Source organism: Egretta garzetta, unplaced genomic scaffold (assembly GCF_000687185.1).
Source record: "Egretta garzetta isolate BGI_Z169 unplaced genomic scaffold, ASM68718v1 scaffold172, whole genome shotgun sequence".
Taxonomy (NCBI): domain Eukaryota; kingdom Metazoa; phylum Chordata; class Aves; order Pelecaniformes; family Ardeidae; genus Egretta; species Egretta garzetta.
Genome location: NW_009258951.1, coordinates 4,524,034 through 4,545,164, shown reverse-complemented (window position 1 = coordinate 4,545,164; position 21,131 = coordinate 4,524,034). Strand labels below are relative to the sequence as shown.

At 39.8% G+C, this 21,131-nt stretch overlaps 1 protein-coding gene across 1 annotated transcript in view; it reads left to right on the top strand.

Annotated features, from left to right (window-relative positions):
- Positions 1-149: 149 nt before the first annotated feature.
- Positions 150-21,131, top strand: part of PPM1L (protein phosphatase, Mg2+/Mn2+ dependent 1L) — a 98,035-nt gene continuing 77,053 nt past the window's right edge. Inside the window, exon 1 of the mRNA XM_009634441.2 lies at positions 150-503. Within this exon, the coding sequence (XP_009632736.2) occupies positions 150-503 (354 nt within the window). The remainder of the gene's footprint in view (positions 504-21,131) is intronic.

Genomic DNA, 21,131 nt, shown 5'->3' with positions numbered 1-21,131 from the left:
TGCGCCCCAGCGGAGCATGCACTGACTGGCTGCCTCGGCTCAGAGCCATCCCAGCCGCCGGGGTGCGCGTTGCATGGTGTGGGGATACACGGTCTCGATAATAAATGATAGAGGATACAATGACTTTGCTGTCTCTGCTGGGTCGGATCATGCGTTACTTCTTGCTTAGACCGGAGACCCTGTTTTTGCTGTGCATCAGCCTGGCCCTGTGGAGTTATTTCTTCCACACGGATGAGGTGAAAACCATTGTTAAGTCCAGCAGGGATGCGGTGAAGATGGTGAAGGGCAAGGTGGCCGAGATCATGCAGAATGACAGGCTCGGGGGGCTAGACGTGCTGGACGCAGAGTTCTCCAAGACCTGGGAGTTCAAGAGCCACAACGTGGCTGTCTACTCCATCCAAGGCCGGAGGGATCACATGGAGGACAGGTTTGAAGTAATCACTGACCTGGTGAACAAGACTCACCCCTCCATCTTCGGGATATTTGATGGGCACGGAGGAGAGGCAAGTGCTCAGCTGGAAAAAAAAAAAGGGGGGGGGGAAGATGGTTGCAAGGCAAGGAATGGATGTGTTTTACTCACCAGGTTTGTGCGGTTATCTTGAGACATTGTTTGGCGGGGTTGTGTCTTAGGTTTGTTTTTGTTTTTGGTTTTTTTTTGGTGGCGGGGGCAAAGTCTCTAAATACGGAAAGGGAGCAGTACTCCATTCCTTTTATCTCTCATTGCCCCTTCCATGATCGGTGCGACATAAATGTGTTTATACCCCTCTGCCCTTTACAGTAGTAAAGGTTTAATTGAAGTAAAAGCCGTTGGAGGTGGCTCTTACGTGTGTGGAATAACGATGATGAGCACAAACTCCCTGGAGTCATCTTTTGTTACAGGGAAGTGTGGTGTGATCTGATTTTGGCACAGGGCTGGTCTCCCCCTCCTGTCAGGAGCTGTGCTCATCAGCAGTGGTTAGAGAGCAGTCCTCTTAAAGGCAGAAGCGTGTGCAGCCTTAAAGCCAGTGTGTATAAAATGTGTCTTCGCAGTAATTCACCCTCCTGTGAGGACCAGCGAGTCCCTGAGAATGAGTATCGTGTTTGTGAATTACATGTCGTTTTTAAGTTGTTACAACCATGCTGTCATACTTGTCCCCTCCCTAGTGGAAAGCCAGGAAAACTGTCATTTTGAAACTTCCTGGTGTTTAACCTCTTAACTTTTTTAGGCAGGGTGAATCTCTTTATGTTGTGCTATGTAATTAGTATTACGGCTTGATGGGATACTTCATTTATTACAGATGACAAATGTTGAAACTATAGCTTCCTCTTCATTTAGGGTTGTGGTGCTGCCACACAGCTTTTTGTATAGCACAAAGCACATGTTTCATAACTGTGGAAGAGGACAAAGAATTTGTCCTTGTGTGACAAATTAGCTCTAGCAACCATTACGCTGGGTATGAGATTACCTTGCGGGCTTTGCTGGGATGATGGAAGCTGGAGAAAAATGTTGAAGTTTTTCACATAAGTGCTCCTGCCGAGGAGGGTAAGGCAGCAAGAGAGCTTGGGTGTTCTTCCAGCTGCTTTCACAGATCAAGTAGTCAAAAGTCCTTCCTAGAAAAGCATTGGCAGTGACCAGACACTAATGGAGCACAAGGATGGCAGCTGCTGCCCCTCCAAACCTGTGAGTGCTGCCTGAAAAATCCAGGCCTTAGGCACGTAATCAAAAAGCTGCTCTAATGCTGCCTGCGCGGTTGTAAAGGGAGTCAGTCATCTGTCCTACTGCTGCCTCGCGGTGTCGAGCGTTTTGCCCCCTTTAAAATAACGTAAACACTTCAGATACTGAAAATTGTCGGTTTCGTAACAAATTCTGGTTGTGAACCTGTTTTCTTTTTTATGTCTGATTTCAACTGGGGCACAGTTGTGCCAACTCTTACTGGCATACTTGTGCCAGTTCACACACTATTCCTTGGCCTGTAAGGAATACAGGCAGAAATGTGTACATAGCGCAAACTGGTGCGGATCTCCTGAAGGAGTATTAGCTCTGATCAGTGTATTTGGTACAACTGGCTCTTTTGTTTTCGCAGGCTTTGGCAGAAGGTGCTTGTGCTCTGTCTTCTGCCTTCTTCCCCTTTGTTTAAACTGACAGTTTTCCTTGTCTGAACTGATCAGCCAAAACAAGTTTGCAGGAATATCTGTGTCATGTTTTTAAACAGTATTATGAGATTGTTACAGATAGGAGTATGATACACACACTTAGACTTTGGCATTGTGAAATTATTTCTTGCTTTATTTTGTATCATACATGTATCTTGCCCTACACTCGACTGCAAACTCAATATACTAAATAATCCAAATCTAACACGGAGAATAGCTAAATGTCATGAATGTGCCCTGTATATATTTTTGGTTGATTTGTTGTGGATCTTGGAATTACATCCATAAGATACACTGGATCTGTGAAAAACTCATTTGTCTTTTGTATCCTCATTCCTCAGAACTTGCTCTAACTGATTCAGTGACAAAGTGTGAGGCTTTTGTATGAGGCCTGTCATTTTGAAAGGTTGAGCAGATCTTTCCCTGAACCTTACTGAAGTTGATATTTTAAAAATATATGTATCTAGTATCTCTTATTTATCTTCCTAATGAAATCCTCAGATGTTCTTAGTGGCCTTTGCTCCTACAAAAATCGGTGCCTAATCACTGAGGACATAACTAGTTTCTAGCTTTAGATTTTATGTAAAACTGATCAGAAGAGCATGAACAGTGTGCTGTGCATATAGCAAAAAATAAAAATAGGTATTAATCTAAGCAGGTTTTGTAGTTTTGAGTAGAAAAGAGGGGAGGGAAAAGAAATAGCAAAAATTAATGCTTTATTTAATCCATAGTACCTAATACTAAATTTCAGGTCTCTATTTGAATTAGTTTTCTAGATGTCTTTTTTTTTTTTTTTTTTGAAAGATAAACGACTGTGGAACTCTTTACCTATAGATGTAGTAAAGCCTTTGTGAAGGTTAAATTTTCCATATGGGTTCCCGTTAAATTTCTTTATGTGTATTTAAAGAACAAAGAAGTGCTAATCTCTGGAGTTACATGTGAAACAAACTGTTCTATATGGGGAAATGTTTGTTTGGTTTTTTTTTATATAGACAATACCACAAATGAGATGGTAGAGTAATTCTTCCCAGCTAAATACAAGGGAGTGTGTTTCCATTAATTACTTCCTGCAGTATCATGTTGAAGTGGAAGGGTAGAGAAGCATGATTCAAGTAATGTGAATTACTGCGTAGTGCTAATTTATGAAGATTTCTGGGTTTTGCTTAAATCTTGCCAACATTTTGCATAAATTCTACTTTTCTGTCATTTCCTCTTCCATCTTACAATTTTAGCCTGAGTAGGTTGGCAGCCATTTACTTAAATTTTGTGGCTGGCTTGATGAGAAAGCGATAAGCAAAAATAATTATTAATGCTCAGTGTTACAGCTAAGAATCTGGTGTGCTGCTGCAATTACTTGTAAAAGGCAATAACACATCAGAGATAAAACTCGATAAATGGTGTGTAGTGCAATCTTCCTTTTATAAAAAGTTTGTTTCTTGAAGATTAAATAATAATAATATAATAATGCAGAACAGGTGATGGAGGGCAAAGAAGTAGTAAAGTGAAAAAAAGTTTCTGCCTGTTGTCTCATTGAATGACTTTGGCCAAAGGAGTCTTCCAGGGGATCTAACTTACAATCAAAGAAGGAGAGAAGAAAGTATTTGTCTGCTCTCTCAGGGCTGTCTAGACTGGAACATTGAGATGTGGCAAACTACATAAATGATAAGATAACAAACAGTAAGCTTGAAAGCTGAGCAAAGGAAAGGATGGGTGCTTAATCAGAATGATTTAACTATTTTAACTAGCATTTACTAAAGGGTTCTTTTCTCAAATATTTAAGGTTTAAGCACTCAGTTTAATGTGATCTCAGTATTAGACAAGAGCAAAGTAGCTCAGCTACCATCTGCAGTTTTATGGTTATGGCTATGTTGACTATCATTGTTTTTTCCTAACCCTATGAGGTAAAGACTTTAAAAATAATTATAGTAATAGATAGTACCTTATATGCTGCCTGCGCTTGTTTGCAGTCGTAAACTGATGTGGATAACGACAGTGGGAAATTAAAGCTCAGTAACTGTCTCATAAAAACTGTCTTGCTCTTTTTATTTCTCTTAGCCTCCTTAAATAGGAATATGGCAAGGCTTGTTCCTTATGATCTGTAGGTGTGGGTAAGAGCATCTTGCATGATATAATTGGTTTTTAGAGTTGCTGATATAGTGTTGCAGTATGTGAAAAACACCTTTATTTTTATTCATAATGTAGGGAGATATTGGGGAGCCTAAATGTGAAAGGAGGGAATTTGCTGTATAAATGGCTAATGTTTGTGACCACATACAGAGTCACGTAATGCTCTGTGTGCCGCAGGACCTTGAAAGCAGTAGCACAAACTGTTGGCAGAAGTCTCTGGTTACTGATTAACTTACAAAGACAAAAAAAAAAAAAAGGAAAGGTCAGAAGATAATGGTGAAAGTCCTTACTAGCGTTGTCTGAGACTATGGAAACATGAATGCTGAGGTAAGGCCTGGAGAAGAGGGCACTGTGCCAGCTGTGTTTAAATCAGCCTGCTGCACATTTAAAATACAGGTACTTGAAAGCGTGATTAATTCTTCCCTGATTCATTGGGGTGAACTTGCTGTCGACTTCAGACCCGCCGCAACAAAAAAGTCGTCTGCGAGGTTAGGTTGGGAAGGGAACTTCTGAAATGTTGTGTACTGTGGTAATAGCTCGTGGGCGTATTCTCCTTTAGTGAAAATGAGATGACTTTGTCCTCAGTGAAGGCGAATGGGTAAACTACTGTAAATTTACCAAACGTGAGGATATCAGGAGAGCAGCTGTAAATCATACTGACAGGATAGGAGATAGTGTCTATACACTTGTGTTCATACCAGTTAATGTGATTCTTAACCCCTTCACAAACTGATGACCTGAACTCACCTGAGTGTAGGCTGTGCTGTGATGATGAGCATCTTTTCAGGCATTGATAGGGGGAAATTTATTCCATTTTAATTGGAGATGATGGTTGACAGTTGGAAGATAATGTCTGCCTTCTACCGAATATGAACTAATGAGCTAATATTTTTATTTTGGTGATCTTTGGATTTTTTTTTTCCTTAGTTTCTGACCCTAATAGCAGAAAGTGTTTGTGCTGTGTTTAAAGAAGAGAAAGCTAACAAGTTTGTTTTTTTCTAAATTTATCTGGATCTGCTAATTCAAAACCTGTTCTTCTGATCCTGAACTACTCAAGCAAATTTAGTGATGAAAATTTATCTATCATACTTTGAGTGAAGGCGATGCAGGATTAATGGCTTGAGATTTTTTTAAATTTAAGAATAAATCAACCAAAAGCTTTGAGTTTTTATGGATGTTATAGCCTAGTTGTAAGGAGAAGCCTCTGAGGCTCTGCAGTTTTTAAAAAGAAACTGCTGGGATGGTTTTCCTTTTATAGTAATTTCCTTCAGTTTCTAATACAGAATCCTCTGCAAAGTGCTGAAATGTTTGGAAAAAAAAAGTGCTGAAATGTTTGAAAAAATATTTACATAGGTGAGGTCATGTTGATATGCAGATCTCAAATCTGCTTATAAATTCCACAGAAGTGGCCTAAAATATAAGCCAAAATGATATATAGGAACGTTTCTGTCTCTTTGTTTATTTTATCCAAATTTTGATTCTTGGATATCACGTTACACCCTACAGAACCACGCTTATTTGATTTTTGTATCTACGCTATATGCTCATTTGCTGTACAAAACTGTGACTTAAAATTGATTAAAATGTTGTCAAATATGTAATTGGAAGTAGGAACTCTTATCGCTGCCATTCACAGCTGTATCATTGGATGTAAAATTGAGTCTTTTTCAATTTTTATAAAAACCAAAAAGTCAATTAATTTTAAATGTAGTCTGCCAGCTTAGCTTGAATCAGTGCTTCCATGTTTGGGCACACAGGCAGCCAACTGACTGCCACTGGTTTAATTAAATCAATTTTGATTCTTAGATGCTTTCAGATTATGAAAGTAATTTAAGTTTCTCCGTGAACTTGAGTAACTCTGACTACTCCATAGGAAGTATTTGTGTGCGTGCTCTTGTTGCGTGGTCGATGCCCGGCAGCTTAACCATTGCCGTAGATGGGGAGAATATTTCACAGCTACCAAACAGGAATGTTCAGACCGCAGTTGTTAGAGTGCCTGACGCTTTTTAACTTGATAGCCTGCGGTAGCACTCCTGGGGCCGCGTCCTTAGATACATAAGCAATCTCTAAAGATGGATCAAGGCTCAGAAATGAGCAATGTCTTAAATTGCTTAAAAATGTGCTGATTTGCTGCTTACCACACAGCATAGGCAATGGTGAAGGCTTGTTATCTAGTCCTGCTTTACCTGGTGTCCAGCTTGGATGTATAATAAACAAATTTAAATACAGTTTTGAGGCAGTAGGATTTTGATTCTGTTCTGCAGGTCAGGAACGTGGACATTTTTGTGTTTAATAGTGTGAGAGAAAAAAAGTTCGCATTCTTCTGTCATGTGGGGTTAGATAAAACAGCAGATTGCTCTAGCTCTGTCTTGAGTGTCATGCTTTCAGCAGCTCTTTTGGACCAGAGTGGTATTTCTCCTTCCTCCTTGTTGTTAGAGATCCAAATATTTATGGTGTAAATTGTTCCTTAAAACTGAGTTTTGGCTTCTAGCAGTTTCACTTCTTAAACTATCTCCTGGCATATGGATGCTTTGTTTTGCTGCTGTCTGGTTTTGGCTGGTGATTGCAATTCCCTACAGCAGTCTTGGCCCTGTAGGAAGGCCCCGTACCAGTTGCTGGGTTCCCATGTACTGCATCTGGCACCTCTAAATTTTCCCTTGCCCTCAGGACCCTTCAGCCCTGTCCCTCTTCTTCTGGCCCATCAAGTGTGCTTCCTCAGCGCATACGTATTGCCTTCACAGAAGTGAAACTACGGGCAGTGCTGCACCTTTCCCCCATCCCCAGGAGCCTTTGAACATGCTAATCTCTCCGAAAATGGTCATGCACAAGACTGGTCAAGTTTTGTGACCCAGAAAGGCAATCAAAAGGTATCTGGCACTGTTTCTTGGGTCTCAAGGTTCAAGACTTGCTCTTTGCTTTAAGCACAGCATAGATTCTGATAGGTGTAAAAAAAGAAACAAAATGCTTATATACTCCTTGTGTAGTGACCTTTGGTTTGCATCTATGCCCTTGAAAGGAGAGTTCCCAAAACTAATTTAAGGGCAGCAGCTGCTATAATTACGCACAGGAAGTCATATGCCTCTAGCTCCACTTCTTCACTGTAGTATTTGTTAAAAACTTAAAGTTTAAGTGAACTCACCCACCCTTTGGACCCTACTGCCATGCCCCCTACTCTGTGCCCCCGCAAAGCAAGCCTCCTCACCCATGCGCCCATGTCCCTGGCTGTCCAGGCAATTTTGTGACCATGCTTTTGTACCTGAGCATCCCATGAAGCTTACGCCTTCATCCATTTATGGATGCTCTACCTCGAGAAGCTGTGCTCTGTTTGCCCATGCCAGCCCTTGGGTCTTTGCACCAGGTAGGTCCTTGTGTGTGCTGGGACCCAAGCAGACCCAGGAGGAGCTGTACAGCAGCGCTGGGGTGCTCGGCCTGCATCTTGGGCAGGAGGCCAAAGGCAAGCAGTAACATGAGCTGCTGCTGCTCACACCGTGTGGCACATCCATGCTGATTAAAATGATCTGCATGTTCCTAGCAGTGTGCGTGCGTGCCCCAGTTGGAAAACCTCTGTAACAAGTTTGGGAATGTACGCCCTGTGGCACCGCCTTCCGAAATAGAGAGTAGGTATGAGTGAGGCTCTTTTTTCTTTAAAACAGCTTTTACATAACTATGAGTTATCAATGTGCAGTGACTCTGTTACTAGATACCAGTCTAGCTGGACAGACCAGTTTCTCTAGCTCATAGACAGCTCAGGAGATCTTCCACGTAAAGGAAGATCATGAAGATTTAATGATCCTTTCCCTTTATTACCCCTGTAGAGTTTCAGTTCACCCTGAAGGTAGTAAGGCAACAAAGATGACGGACAAGGCATGCCCAAAAGGAAGTTTCCATCCTGACAAAGATGTACATAGAGACAGCTCGTGATGTCTGGGCTGTTATAAGTTGTATGCAGAATTGGTAGTTGCAACAAGTTGGAGAATTTCTTTCTTTTGGGCTGTTTGTGTGCTTTTACTCCTGTTGTTTAGCTAGAGTTTTTATTAAAGCAGTGTAAAACTCACTGCCAGATGTAGAGCATTCATTTGAAAGCAGCGTAGCTTTAAAAAAAGTAAATTTCATGCAGTTTCCAAGAAAACAGGTTTGTGGATGCCAGAATACTAATAAATACTTGAGTCAGGGTAAGTAGGGGAGACTGGTGAGAGTGTGTAACTTGTAGTTTAAATAACTGCCCATTTATGCCATAAGGCCTGATACTTAGATGGCAGAGCTGTTCACCTGATCTGATCTAAGTGAACTATCTTGATTACACTGAAGAACAAAAAGAACAGAAAGTACTTTTTAAGACTACGCTTTCAGGTCTAGAATAATTTGCAAGCCATAAACTAATATGAATGGAAAAATCTACCTTTCTTTCTACTCCTGTAGAAAAGTTATTCCAGGGAAGTAGCTGCTGGGCAGGTACGTATGGCACTGAGCCGGGACAGAGGCACAGGGTCTGAGTTGTTGAGTGACAGAGCAAAGCAGTCAAGGGGAGAGGAAGAAGCATCGTTCGTTCGGTTGGATGCCATAACGAACTTCTGAGAGCTGCATGGCAGCACAGAATACCAATCCTACTGCTGCTGATACAAATTGATTATGATGCTGAAACATTGCCGGCTCTCATCATCTCCGACCTTGTCTGATTCACAGCTGTGTGAGCAGCTGACATCTCCAGCCAGACAATCAAAGTACGTGTTTTAACTGCTAAACCACAATGCAATTATCCATAGCACGTCATGTCGGCAAACCTCAAAGCTCCCCCGGAGAAATGAACATTTATTTGCATTTACTTTCAGCACTAAAATGTTATCCCTTGCAAATTTTCTCGTTGTCGTAAATGTTGAAAAGGCTTATTTTTTTTTTTTTTTCAAAATCCCCTTCAGGGGTAAACATTTGATTTTATTAAGTTCTGTTATAATAGCTAAAACTGTCATACAGTACTGCTTTCAATCAATATGCTTTTTAATGTAATAAATCTCTTTACTTTTTCGTTCTCTACCAGATAGAAAACTGCTGGAGGGCATGAAACATTTCTTCTGATAAGTGGAAGTGCGTGGCCCATAATATGGTTCTCTGGTGTGCTACAGCTCGCTTGCACTTCTTTAAACTTGCACTTTAAATGGGAACATGATTTCTTTGCAGGTAGTCTATGCACGGATTGCACCACAGAATTGCCTAAACTTTCTCTGAAATGTGTGTTTCCTCTAAACACACACTGAAGCTGAGGTATTGAAATATTTGATTGTGATCAGCATTAAATAAAATGTCTATTTGAGGCTGTGTGCTTCAGGAATGGAAACTTAGTGTGGGAGTAGGAGGAACGGGAGGATGAAACATGCTTGACTCCTTAGTTTTCGTAATGTTTATACCCCTGAGCTTTCATCTACTTTTCTGCATTTGAGTGTGAATGTTCTTTTTCTAATTTTTCTAGCCTTTTTTAAAAAAAATTATTACTTAGGTCTTTTCAGAAGGGTATAGGACACTATGTAGGTAGTAGAAGGTGCTATTAATGCTTTTTTTTTTAATCTGACATATATGTGATGTGGCTACAGTGGGTTTATTTCTGCTGAGAAACTGGGAAGTTGGACTAGAGTATGGATGATCACACTGAACAAAACTAGTATATTCATTAGATTTCTACTCCTGATCATCCTAAGTTTGGCCCTTTATTGGTATGGAAGAAAAGGGAAATCACACAGGGAGAAGTAGGAAAATAACTACAGAGTAGATAAAACCAGTCTCTGGTTCGCAAGGAGGAGAGGAACAGCAATCCTGGGAAGGAGACAATCTCATTTCCCCAAAGTGGCATTCACTGGGAGACGCCAAACTGACCAAAGTCCTATGCAGGACTACAGTACATGTGGGTGGTTGTGTTGTAACTCATGTTCTCCTATAATTGAGATTAAACAAGATTTTGTTGTGAAAGGCCTATGATAATGATCACCTGATACTGGGGTCATGATGCTCAGCACACCTGATCACAGCTGCTGATGTGAGGGCTAAGCTCACTTGTCTGTGGGCAGGATGCTGCTGGGACTCCCAGCGGAGAGAGGTGAAGGTGAGTGGCCTTGTACTATGTGCTTGGAGATGCAGTTAACTCTGAACCATGACAAGGAAAGGAAATTTTTACTAAATGCTTGAAAAAAGCTGTTGCTACCTTTTCTGACCATGCAATTGAAAGCATCCAGTGTTTTTACTGAAATAACAAGGCACAGGGACTCCAATGCTGGAGGGGGCTGAGGGAGATGAGAAGTGGAGCTTGGGACTTGAAGACAAGAATGTGACTAGAGGAGAAAATGGAGAATTGTGTGTGTTTTTTGCGTTGTAGCTTGCTGTACGACTGGACATATTAAATAGCAAACTGTCCTAGCAAGATCACCAGGCAGCCATAGGGAAAACTACTCTCAGTTTCAATGTACCATTGTTTATGTACTGCCTCAGATCCAAAACCTGAGCGATGTATGTGTACGGGTTATTGCTGTGGTTTAGGATGAATACTATTTTTTCTCTCTCTGTGCATGTTTGAGTGAAACAGAGAACGTGAGTGTGCATTTTGGCAGAGTTTCTTTATGGCTTTTGAAAGAGCGCTAACAGTTTTGTAACTCTGGATGCTCTGAAGACTAAACTTTGCCCTCTTTGTTTCTTCTGATGGTCACTGGTTTGCTGGCACATATTGACAGTCCTTATTGCTCAGGGCTTAGAGAACAAAATGTAGGCCTGTTTCATAGTGCCAATTGGCATCAACATGTCAGAGAAGAGCTCCAAGCAGCCCCTCTTCTTGCTTATGTTTCATGCATAAATAGTAATGTGAGGTGCTACATTAATTTATAAAGAGATTGATATGGCAGACTTTTTCATTTTGCAAAATGTTTTATGCTTTCATATAAAATACATCACATAAGTTTGACTCTTTAAAAGGGACTTGCCTTACAACTGCTATTACAGTTGCAGTTTTGAAAGGCAAAGTAGAGTGACTGAATTCTCTGTGGATGAATGTTGCATAAAAGATTTGTAATCTTTGGCAATTAGGAAATTGTTGCTGAGGTTAATGGTGATATTATTTTTAACTTTGAGGGCAGGAGCAATCTCCTGCCTCCGGGATGGAATTATTTCAATCAGTGCTTTAAATAAGCATTTTCTGTGATGCTTTAAATTGACAGTCATTTAAATCATCAACCTGAATTCTTTTTTTGCTTCAGTATTTATTTAGCAATTATGTATTGTGATATACTGATTCACATTATTTTTATTTTGTATTGTTTCTGAAAAGGAGAATGGTATTTACTATAAATTTTTTCTTTGAGATTTTTTTTTTGCCCTGTTATTGTGTGGATATCGTAACTGTAAATAAAAGCAGAACAACAAACTAAATGAGAGGCCAAATAATGTATCTACATTTGTTAGAAGTTATTGAATGATTTACATCTAGAACTAATTGTACACAACATTTTAAGCACCTGGAGGGTGAATTGATTTGAGACACACTTCTGGGACTTTTAAGGTCGGTTTTGTAATGGAGGTCCTCTTATCAAGCATCTCTTCCTGAGACCTGGACTCGGTGGCCAGATTGTCCGTGATGAGGTCAGATTCCATCCCCTCAGACTCCAGTTGTAACTTGAATTAGAGCAGGACAGACAAGAATTGGAGGTAATTCTACCTGATCAAGCTAACCTACGACCTCTTCAAAGAGAATGATGATAAGATAGTCAATAACTTCAAAACTCCCACATCTTTTCCTGCTTAGGAGAACCTGCTGTTCTGTAAGGCATTCTTTGCTTGAGTATTGGTGTCCTCATTTAAATCTGCTCAAAGGCTCCACCCTAGTGGCTCTGGCAGGAGGTGGCACCTTGGTATTACCCATTCGGTAACTCCATTTCCCTTCAACCTTCAGAGGCAAATATGCGCTGTTTCTAATCTATTTTAATTAGTTACCCTGTTAAGGTGATTATATTCTTAGGCTTTGACATCTAATTTTGTTAATAGTTTTATTTTTAAATAATGTGGGTTTTTTTAAAAAAACAACTTTTATCTAACTTGTCTGCCTCCTTGTAAAGAACAGTGTTAGTCTGCCTGATGGTGTCATCTAGCAGCTCAAGATGGTAGCTGCATACTGGTTCATGTTGCAGGTCTGCAAGTGATGACTAGAAAAATAACTCTGAGTGGATTAGAGAATCTCTTGGGATGTGTTGGGTTTTGCACTCCACACTGAAATTGCATAAGTTGAAGTTTGTATATTCTAAAGTGTTCATGTAAACTTTCAAGACTGGCAATTGAGATAGCTGCTTCTAATAAACTATAAACAACATAATGATGCCATGGCAGAAGAGCCAAAAGAAAGTGTATCCAGCAGCGTATTGGAATTAGTTGTTTCAAATGTAGGTTTTAAAAGCTTTTTTGGCATGCAGGTTGAGCGCCTCTTATTAAGGAAAAACCTGACTGTGAAGGAAGGTGAAAATCGTGTTGATGAATAATATGAAAGGCCGTAACCTCAAACCTATTATAGTAAAGAGAGCTATTTTTACTGGAATGTTTTGTTACTGAGTTTCCCAGAACTCCCAATTGATAGAAGAGCTAAATACAATTTCAGTGACAAACACTGTTTAACTGAGATTATTTTTTTTTAATATACAAATTGAAAGCTTAGCATTTTGTCTGTCACAGGGGCTTTAAGTCGTCCTCACCGTGCTTCTGATCCTAAGTATTTCAAAAGTGTGTCATGAAAACATATTATACCTCTGTGAACAGGTGTTTTCAGATCATTTTACAGGCTTAAATTTCTGCATATGTCCCTTGGCTGATCTGATACAAGTCAGTAACACAACTGAAAATAGAACTTTATAGTCCCCCTCTCCTTCTCTCCCAGGTGCAACTCCTCCTTTTTTTTCTCTGTCAGACACAGACATCGTTAACTGTGTGCCTTCTGTTACTTAATGTAACACCATCTTCTACCTGCTGCGTTTTGCAGTCTTCAGTTTCTTTTCTTAATGTGGTTATCAAGAAAGTAATGGTACCCAAGAACCAGCAGCATCAAGGCTTATTTCACATCGGTACTGTGGATGTTTGTGGTCGTCTTTCATGCCAAAATAATGTCACTGATGTGTCACTGTGACAAACTCTGATTTGAACCTGGGGCAAGTGCTGTGCTACATTTGTCATATTTTAAATTAATTTTTTCAGCATTTTTTTGTGAAACAGAATTTTTCATTTAAAAAGTGATCTAAATAACAAGGCTTGAGTGCGAGAAGATGGCCAGCTGTTAGTCATAGCTGGTCACTGACCAGCTCTGTTGGACATGACAAGGGTGAGGAGGACAGCTTGGTTTCTCATTAAGTGAACTTCCAGTCCCGGTGGCTGATTTGATAGTTGAAACTTGCTGCGGATGTCATGAACTCCTCATGTGCGTGACCTGTGACTCTGGCACTTCATCAGTCATTTCTGGAGCTGGAGGGGGTTTGCCTGGCAGTTTCAGGAGACCCAGGCGCATAACCATTTAGCTGAATTAACCCTCAGAGCTTCCAGCCCATATCTATTGTGTTGGGGGAGAAGCTGAACTTAATCTTGGTGTTCACCTGCTTCTCTGGAAGGGAGAATTGCGTTCCCTTTTTTTGCCAACAAGAGTTTTTCAGTGTAGAGAGCTAATGGCAAGACTTGAAAACTTTGCATAATTTGTCCTCTCTTGAGCCACATAAAGGCAAGTCACTGCAAGCAATCTATTGCTTGCAATTTAGCTGCTGCAGGTGTTGCAGCATGGGTTCCTGAGGCAGTACTCTTTCTTCTCTCTAATTCTCTGGTGTTGAGAGTTAAATAAATGCCCTGGAAGACTAAAATCTTCTGGAAGCTTTTGATCCGGGAGACCAACTTCTAAGAGGCTGGGGATGTGAACACGGCAGCAGTGTGGAGGCTGGAAGTGCGTATGGGTAATATTTTCTGATTTAAATAAGGAAAGAAAAGTTAAATTAGGGAACATGGGGTTTTTTTTTTTATTCTTTTCATGAAAATGGCCCAGAAGATCTAGTTAAGAGTTTTTGGTTTTGACTCTTAAAGTTACATTAATAAAACCTGATCTTTCTTGAATTAAAGTGCTGTATCGCAAGAAAACTGCCCTTAGCAGTGAGAGGTGTTTCAAGGTGAAAAGGGATGAGTTGGGAACAATATAAGGAAATTTAAATTAATTAAAATGGGAGTGGGGTATCTGTGTTTTACTATGCCTCTGTATAGCCACATGAGGAGAAGAAATCAAATGAACCAAATGAAGAAGGTGCGTGTATACCCAGCTGAACAGGGATCTTGCCATCACTTAAAGCTTAAACAACTCCACACCACTGGAAAGAACCTAGAGACATTAGTTTTGTGCAGCAAGAATTACTAAGATATTGGGGGATTGTGGGGGTGGGGGGGAGAGTGAGCAGATGAGTGCTCAAAAGGAGCAAGTAAGTAAATAGTTTGTAGGGAGAAGTAATTACTGGGAGGAGTGAGCTAATACCCAGGCCCTGAGCTGCCAGAGAATCTAGATTCCCCAATAAATGGTTTCAAAATGCATCACCAATGCCTTCTCTACTTTAATCACTAAGCCGTAATACCCAAGACCTTATTCAAATGTCAGAGTTCAAGAGCCTGTCATGAAACCGTCTTTATAGGAAGAAAATGAGTCAAAATACCCAGGAAAACTTTTTTATCAATGTATGTCTGCAGATGCTGGTGTCCTGGGGAGCACTGTTCCCATGAATGTACTTCAGGAGTTTGTGCGAGCACCTCTTTGCATCTGGGTTTTGAAAGCTCTGGCCCTGGACTCACGTGGGCATACGCAGGCGCACAGACGCCTGGAGGGAACTCCAGCAGTGGTGTAGCATTGGCAGCGCTCTGCAGTTTTTCTTCTAACTCTCCAGCTATGGTGCTCTTGGTTGATAAATTAGAGAAGGATCTGGGCTGCTTTAGGAGTTACCAGCGTTCCCTGCACTTCAGTAGGAGATATGAGGCCAATGTTGCTTTGACCTGTCCCTGTTATGCTACCTTACTATTTCAAATGTGATAATTTTCAATATTTGAGACCATTTGAACCACTTGGAATTAGTAAACATGTTGATGATCTCTTATTTGCATGAACTTGAAAAAATCAGAGCTATTTTAAAATATAGTTGAATTCCAAAGGGACCAAAGTAAGGATGGGCTTAACTGCCTGATGCATGCCTCGCATACCTGTCAGGTCCCTGGTGACTGTGGGGCATGTACCTTAAAGGGGAGGCATAAGTGCAGGCTTGCTTTCTTATCACTCTTCTTCTTTCATTAGCAGAACTTACAGCATTATGGGGCACTATTTACAGCATAAAAAGAGCTTGACTTCTCAATTTATCAAAGAATAGAAACTGAAGATCTCTTCAGTCCAAAGTGAGATTTGAGGGAAAGTTTGAAGAATAAAAGTGAAACAAGCCAAGTCTCTTCCATTCCTTTATATAGAAAACCAAAATCAATTCATTTGTTTCTTGATTCATTCCGGGAAACATAAGAATATCAGTTTTGACTTGAAAACAAAGGTTGAAACAAAGATCAAGAGGGACCCATATACTGAAGTGACTTACAGAAGTTGGCTTTGTTGTGCTTTTGTGTGTGTGTGTGTGTGTGTGTGTGAGATAATCATGGACACCACTGCTCCTGCAGCTGGATAGCTCTTTCTCAAGGATCTCCTAATGAAAGCCACCACCAGCCCAGACCGAAGCAGTGACAACGCAAAAATATCTCTGTGTGTGGAAGCAGCTGTAAAGAGAGTTTTCTTAGGTATTCGTCAGTCTCTTCTGCTTCCAGTTGTGTTGTTTCCAAAGATCTTGATAGAAGAGCCATTTCTTGTTTGAGACAAAAGTGGAAAAGATGGGTATTCTGTGAGCAAGATGCACAGGATCTTAATATATTTCTGTGCGTTTCATAATAGGTATTCTCATGTTGGAGCGAGAGGTGATATAAGAGTACAAGTGCAAAGTCTCGGGTATCAGTAGCTCTCTTGTAGTTGCAGTGCACCTTGATAACGTACTTCAAGATTTGCGGAGAGCCAACTCCTGCTTTGCCTTGTGACTTCTTAATCAGGGAAAAAGAGCAGCTTGTACAGAAGCCCGAAGCTATAATTTAGCATTCATTTTAAATGTTTCTTAAGAAGAGGAGCAATATTGCAATAGAATGCACAATTGTATCAGGTTATGATAGTTTGGCAAGTAAGGCACCACTGTGACTGTGGCACGTGCAAGCTTGTTTGAAGTAGCGCGAGTACCACGGCTTGTGTAGCTGTTGCAGCACCCTTTGAGACTGAATAAAGATGTGTAAAGTTAGCCTGTGTGAGTCTCCATCTTGCAACAGCCATGTGCTAGCAATATGCAAAGCAGCTATTTAAAATTAGCACTTCAGCACAGTAGTATAGATTATCTTCAGTGTAAATATATCTTCTGCTGTCTCCACCAGACCTACTTAATTCCTCTTCATTTTCCCCACCAACAAAGTTGAAATGTTTAACTGCTCAAATGAAATATTTGTTAGCTATTGTGGGAGTTAATACTTGGTGTTTGTGCATGAAACCAGATCGTTGTTCATTAGGATGGAATTGAGATTTCTAGCTAGTAAGAGAAGATAAAAGTTCTGTTTCAGATTCAGCTATATGAGAGAATTTAGTACTAATTACTCATTCTATGGATATTAGGTTTTGTTATTTAATAGACAGCTTTTTAAGTACAGACTTTAAATCTTCATATCCTGAATTCCAATCTGAATTTGACAGCCTGGATTTAGATGGTTTTGAAACATGAATAGGGAAGCTTGCAAAGCACTATATCTGGATTTCATCAGTGTTAGTAATGCTTCTTTTTTTCCTGGACAAGAAATTTGCATGCATACTCATTTAATGAATCAAGTGTGGGGAGAAACATTCTGCGTGTTTGGTCATAGTGCATACGTAAACAGTAGGACGTCAGACTCCACAATGTTACTGTTCTTTTTAAGTTGAAAGCAGGTAATAACCATAAAGGTTTCATGCCCTGAAAGTATATTTAATAGAGGTTTATTAAGAGCTAAGAGAGATCTTACTTAAAATGAAATCTGTTATTACATGGGTATATGTTTAAGATCAGTGACATTTTGCTTTCATTGCTTATAGGTATACAACTCGCTTGTGATTTGGCTGTAGGAAGGAGATGGTTAGCCTATAATCCTTACTGTGTCAATGCAGACTGGATTGAACAAGGGAGGTGATTAGGGAGTTTGGGGTAACTTTTTGCTCCCGCTTCATAAACATTGCTTAAAACTGCCCTAAAAGTGAAATTCATAATTTTTTAAAATTGTCCATACAGTAAAAATTGTAGATTTATGTTGGCTGAATAATTCATCACTCCCCGGTTGTAATCTTGATGCGGCTGCTGCCTTTCCTGCAGATTAAAATTCTCAAGGCTTCTGTAGTTGCAAGACATTCATCTAGATGAAATGGAAACAGAGCTTTGAGACCAAAAAAGAAAAGATTTAGCGTGTGCAAGTATGTCAGGAAAGGAATGAGGAAGAGCAAGAAGAGGATAAGAACTGCAGTGTTGCGCAGCTGTATCAAATTAATTTCTGCTTTTTGTTAGGATGTCCAGGACTAATAGCCTGTCCTCTTGTGATTCTCCCAGATGGTGTTTTCAGCCCTTGTTTGGCTGACAGATGACCGGAATGACAACTATCTATTATGTCAGGGGAATGCCTTGGGTGGACAATGGTCTCACTCTGCGGGAACTTGTTCAAAGACTGTTGAACTCATGTGTGCTAATATAGGAAAACAGAGGCCATGAAATGCATGTAAAGTATGAGAGAGAACCCAATTAACAAAGTTTTCTTCCATCCTGAAGAAAAGGTGGAGATTTCTTTAGCAAAAAGGTAAGAATACTTGGAGGAAACGTTGTGATATTTCACCAACTGAAAAAGAGCAAGAGGTCTCACTGAAAAAATTGCTATTTGAACGCTACAGCTGCTCATCGACAAAATTTATCAGAGCCAAATGTCAGGAATGGAGAAGTCAAGATAGACCATCTAGAAGATGAAGAAAAATCTGTGAGCATTATGGGTGTTTAGGTCTCTGTTAGTCAAGAGGGCCTTGAAGATTTGTTATTTTAAATTGTTCCAAGTGGAAAATATAGGGAATTTTTTTAGTACCTCTGTAAAGCTGTGTTAGCATGTCAGAGGTTGAGCATTTGCTGTGTATATTATATCTGTCATTGAAATGGAGTGGTGGTATACAAAAACTTGTTTCACTAGTTCTTCCATTGTGGAAACCACATTTTGCTTTCAAAATATTTTGAGTATCTATTGTAAACATGATCCTTTAAAATAATTATTGTATTATTGGATTTGTTAGTCCTATCTTAAATTAATCCTATCTTAATACATGGCTTCTCTTCAGAGAAATAATGCAATTTTAAAATCTGGATATAGTCATACTCATGTTCTGTGATTATTTGATCTTCCTCAATCCTGTAATACCTTAGTCTGGTTTTGAGGTAATGACCATCCAACGGTAAATATTGATGGCAATAGTATCCCCCAGAGTTCAGTGCACATGCTCTTTTTGAAAAAAGTTAAGTTGGAAAAACTGACTTTCGATTTGTTACGTATTGAGGGAAGGTAGAAAAGACGAGAAACTTTTGCCATATTATAAAGGCTGCTGATGTCTCATAACTATGGCTCTTCAGTCTGAATTTGATTCTTATTTACTGTGCCAAAACCATACGATTATTATTTTTTGAATTTCTGAACTACTTTGGAGAAATCATGCAGCATTGTACTTCTGGTTGGAAGATTCTTCTCTGCTTAAGATGAGACTATTTCTTTGATTTATCAACTGAGCAGCTGCGTTGCAAGAAAACATCGTATTCTAAGATTGGGAGACATAGAAATACACTTTTTGGGAATGACCATGACAGCTGTGATGCAAATTGAAGGACACTTGCTAGCAGAGCAAGTCTGTTGGGGGAAAGACATTGAAATAGTTTGAATTAATCTTACTTTTTTTTTCATAGAAGCAAAACCAGAAGTTGAAACAGAACTCATCTGTAATTTGACGGTATTTTGACTGAACATGAACAGTTTTCTTAAGTGCTCAGCAGTTTAATAAAGGAGAAAAAATAATAGTCTTGCTATTCCAATTAGACCTCAACATATTGTCCATAGCTACAACAGAGAAAAAACAACTGATAAAGTGGTGTATAATTACTTCAAATGATCTAAATGTCCTGTGACACAAACACCTATTTGTTTGCAAAATCTGTTGGGTGACTGAGTAGGAAAAAGTCGTTTCAAAATAGAGGTCAAAGCTGAAGTTCAAGATGTTATAAAAAGACTTTTGCACATGGAAAATCTCCGGTCAGTGGGCAGAGCTGGCAGGGAGTTGATAAATCTTTGCAGGAGTGGTCACTGCTATGAATTCTCCAGCTGTGAAGTTATTCTGGCCTCCTAGTACTACACTGACTTCCAAACACCTATAAATGTGCTGATTTTTTCATGCATACTTTTTCGTTTGAATATTTTCCAGTTTGAGATTTTCTCTAGCTATGTAAGGTGTCTGTAGCAGGATGTGTCTCGGATGCAGTCTGTTGCAAGCCGCTCTTGCCTGTCTCAGTTAATGTGATGTTATTCCCCATCTGCTTTTTGCTTTCTCCTACATAAAAAACTTCGCACTGAAGTATACAGCCCTCACCTTCTGTTTGTAATTGGGGAAAAAATGTATTACCATGTTCTAGGAAGGCTTAACTCCAAACAGGGTCTTGAATGTGTGATGACACATTCAAGCGAAAGTCACAAGTAACTGTTCCCTTGGACTGCCTTGCAAGGAAGAAAATTTTGTTTCTTTGTGATATATTAAGATCCAGTTGGTACTCCTAAATATACATGAAATTAAATATATATTTCTTCCAAGGCACGATTTTATATATAAACAAATCTTTCCAAGAAACGGTCCTTGCTTTGTCTTATCAGAAAGGCGGTGATTATTTTACCACAAATGGCACAAGTCAATGCAACTTAATTCTTTCTCCATGATAAAGCCTGTGTGCCTGCAATAGTCCTTCTGCAGTTCAGTTAGAGATGCGGTGGCTGGAGAGAGGGAACATCCTAACAAAGAGGCTGATTAAATGTCTAATCATTAGTGGATATTTATTTATCAGTCAGCTTTCTTAGGTCATATGGCTTTGATTTAGCGTGCTAGTCAATAAGACAAGGAATCTGTCGCAGATACATACATTTATACACAAACACGCGTGTACACACACTTGTTCACAAGTGAAGACCTAGTCTTTAAATGCAGAAATAAAAATCCTCAGTGTGATACTGGCCATAAAAAGCAAAGACTGGCAAGAGTTCATTTAGATTTCATGCTGAATTCAGATGCTCTTGTGGCAAGAATGAAATACAGGAAAGTACAAAATGCAAACTGCTATTCCACTGAAGCCTGGAGGGCAGCAAAAAGTTTCAAGAGGCACAGTGGGAAATTTGCTTTGATTTAGCAGTTCTTGGCCCCGTCAACAAGTTGCTAGTAAACAGAATCGAACTCTGTGGATGAAAGCTTTGTGAAAATGGTATTTTAGCAGGTGCACTTAAAATGTTTAACAGGTTCTGATTAGTCTTATGGGTTGGGGGATTTTTTTTTTTTAAGAAAACCTGAGGAAACGGTTTGAGAGTTACATATTTCTGGCTGATGAAAAAATCTGCACTAGACTGTTAGCCTTTTAGAGATGCAGATGTGAAAACCAGGCAGATGTAGCAGCAATCAGCATGAGTGAGCAGTGCCAGCTTTGTGAAGAGGTACCTCAGAGTCCTTTGCCTTTCAGGTGGTCCTGGTG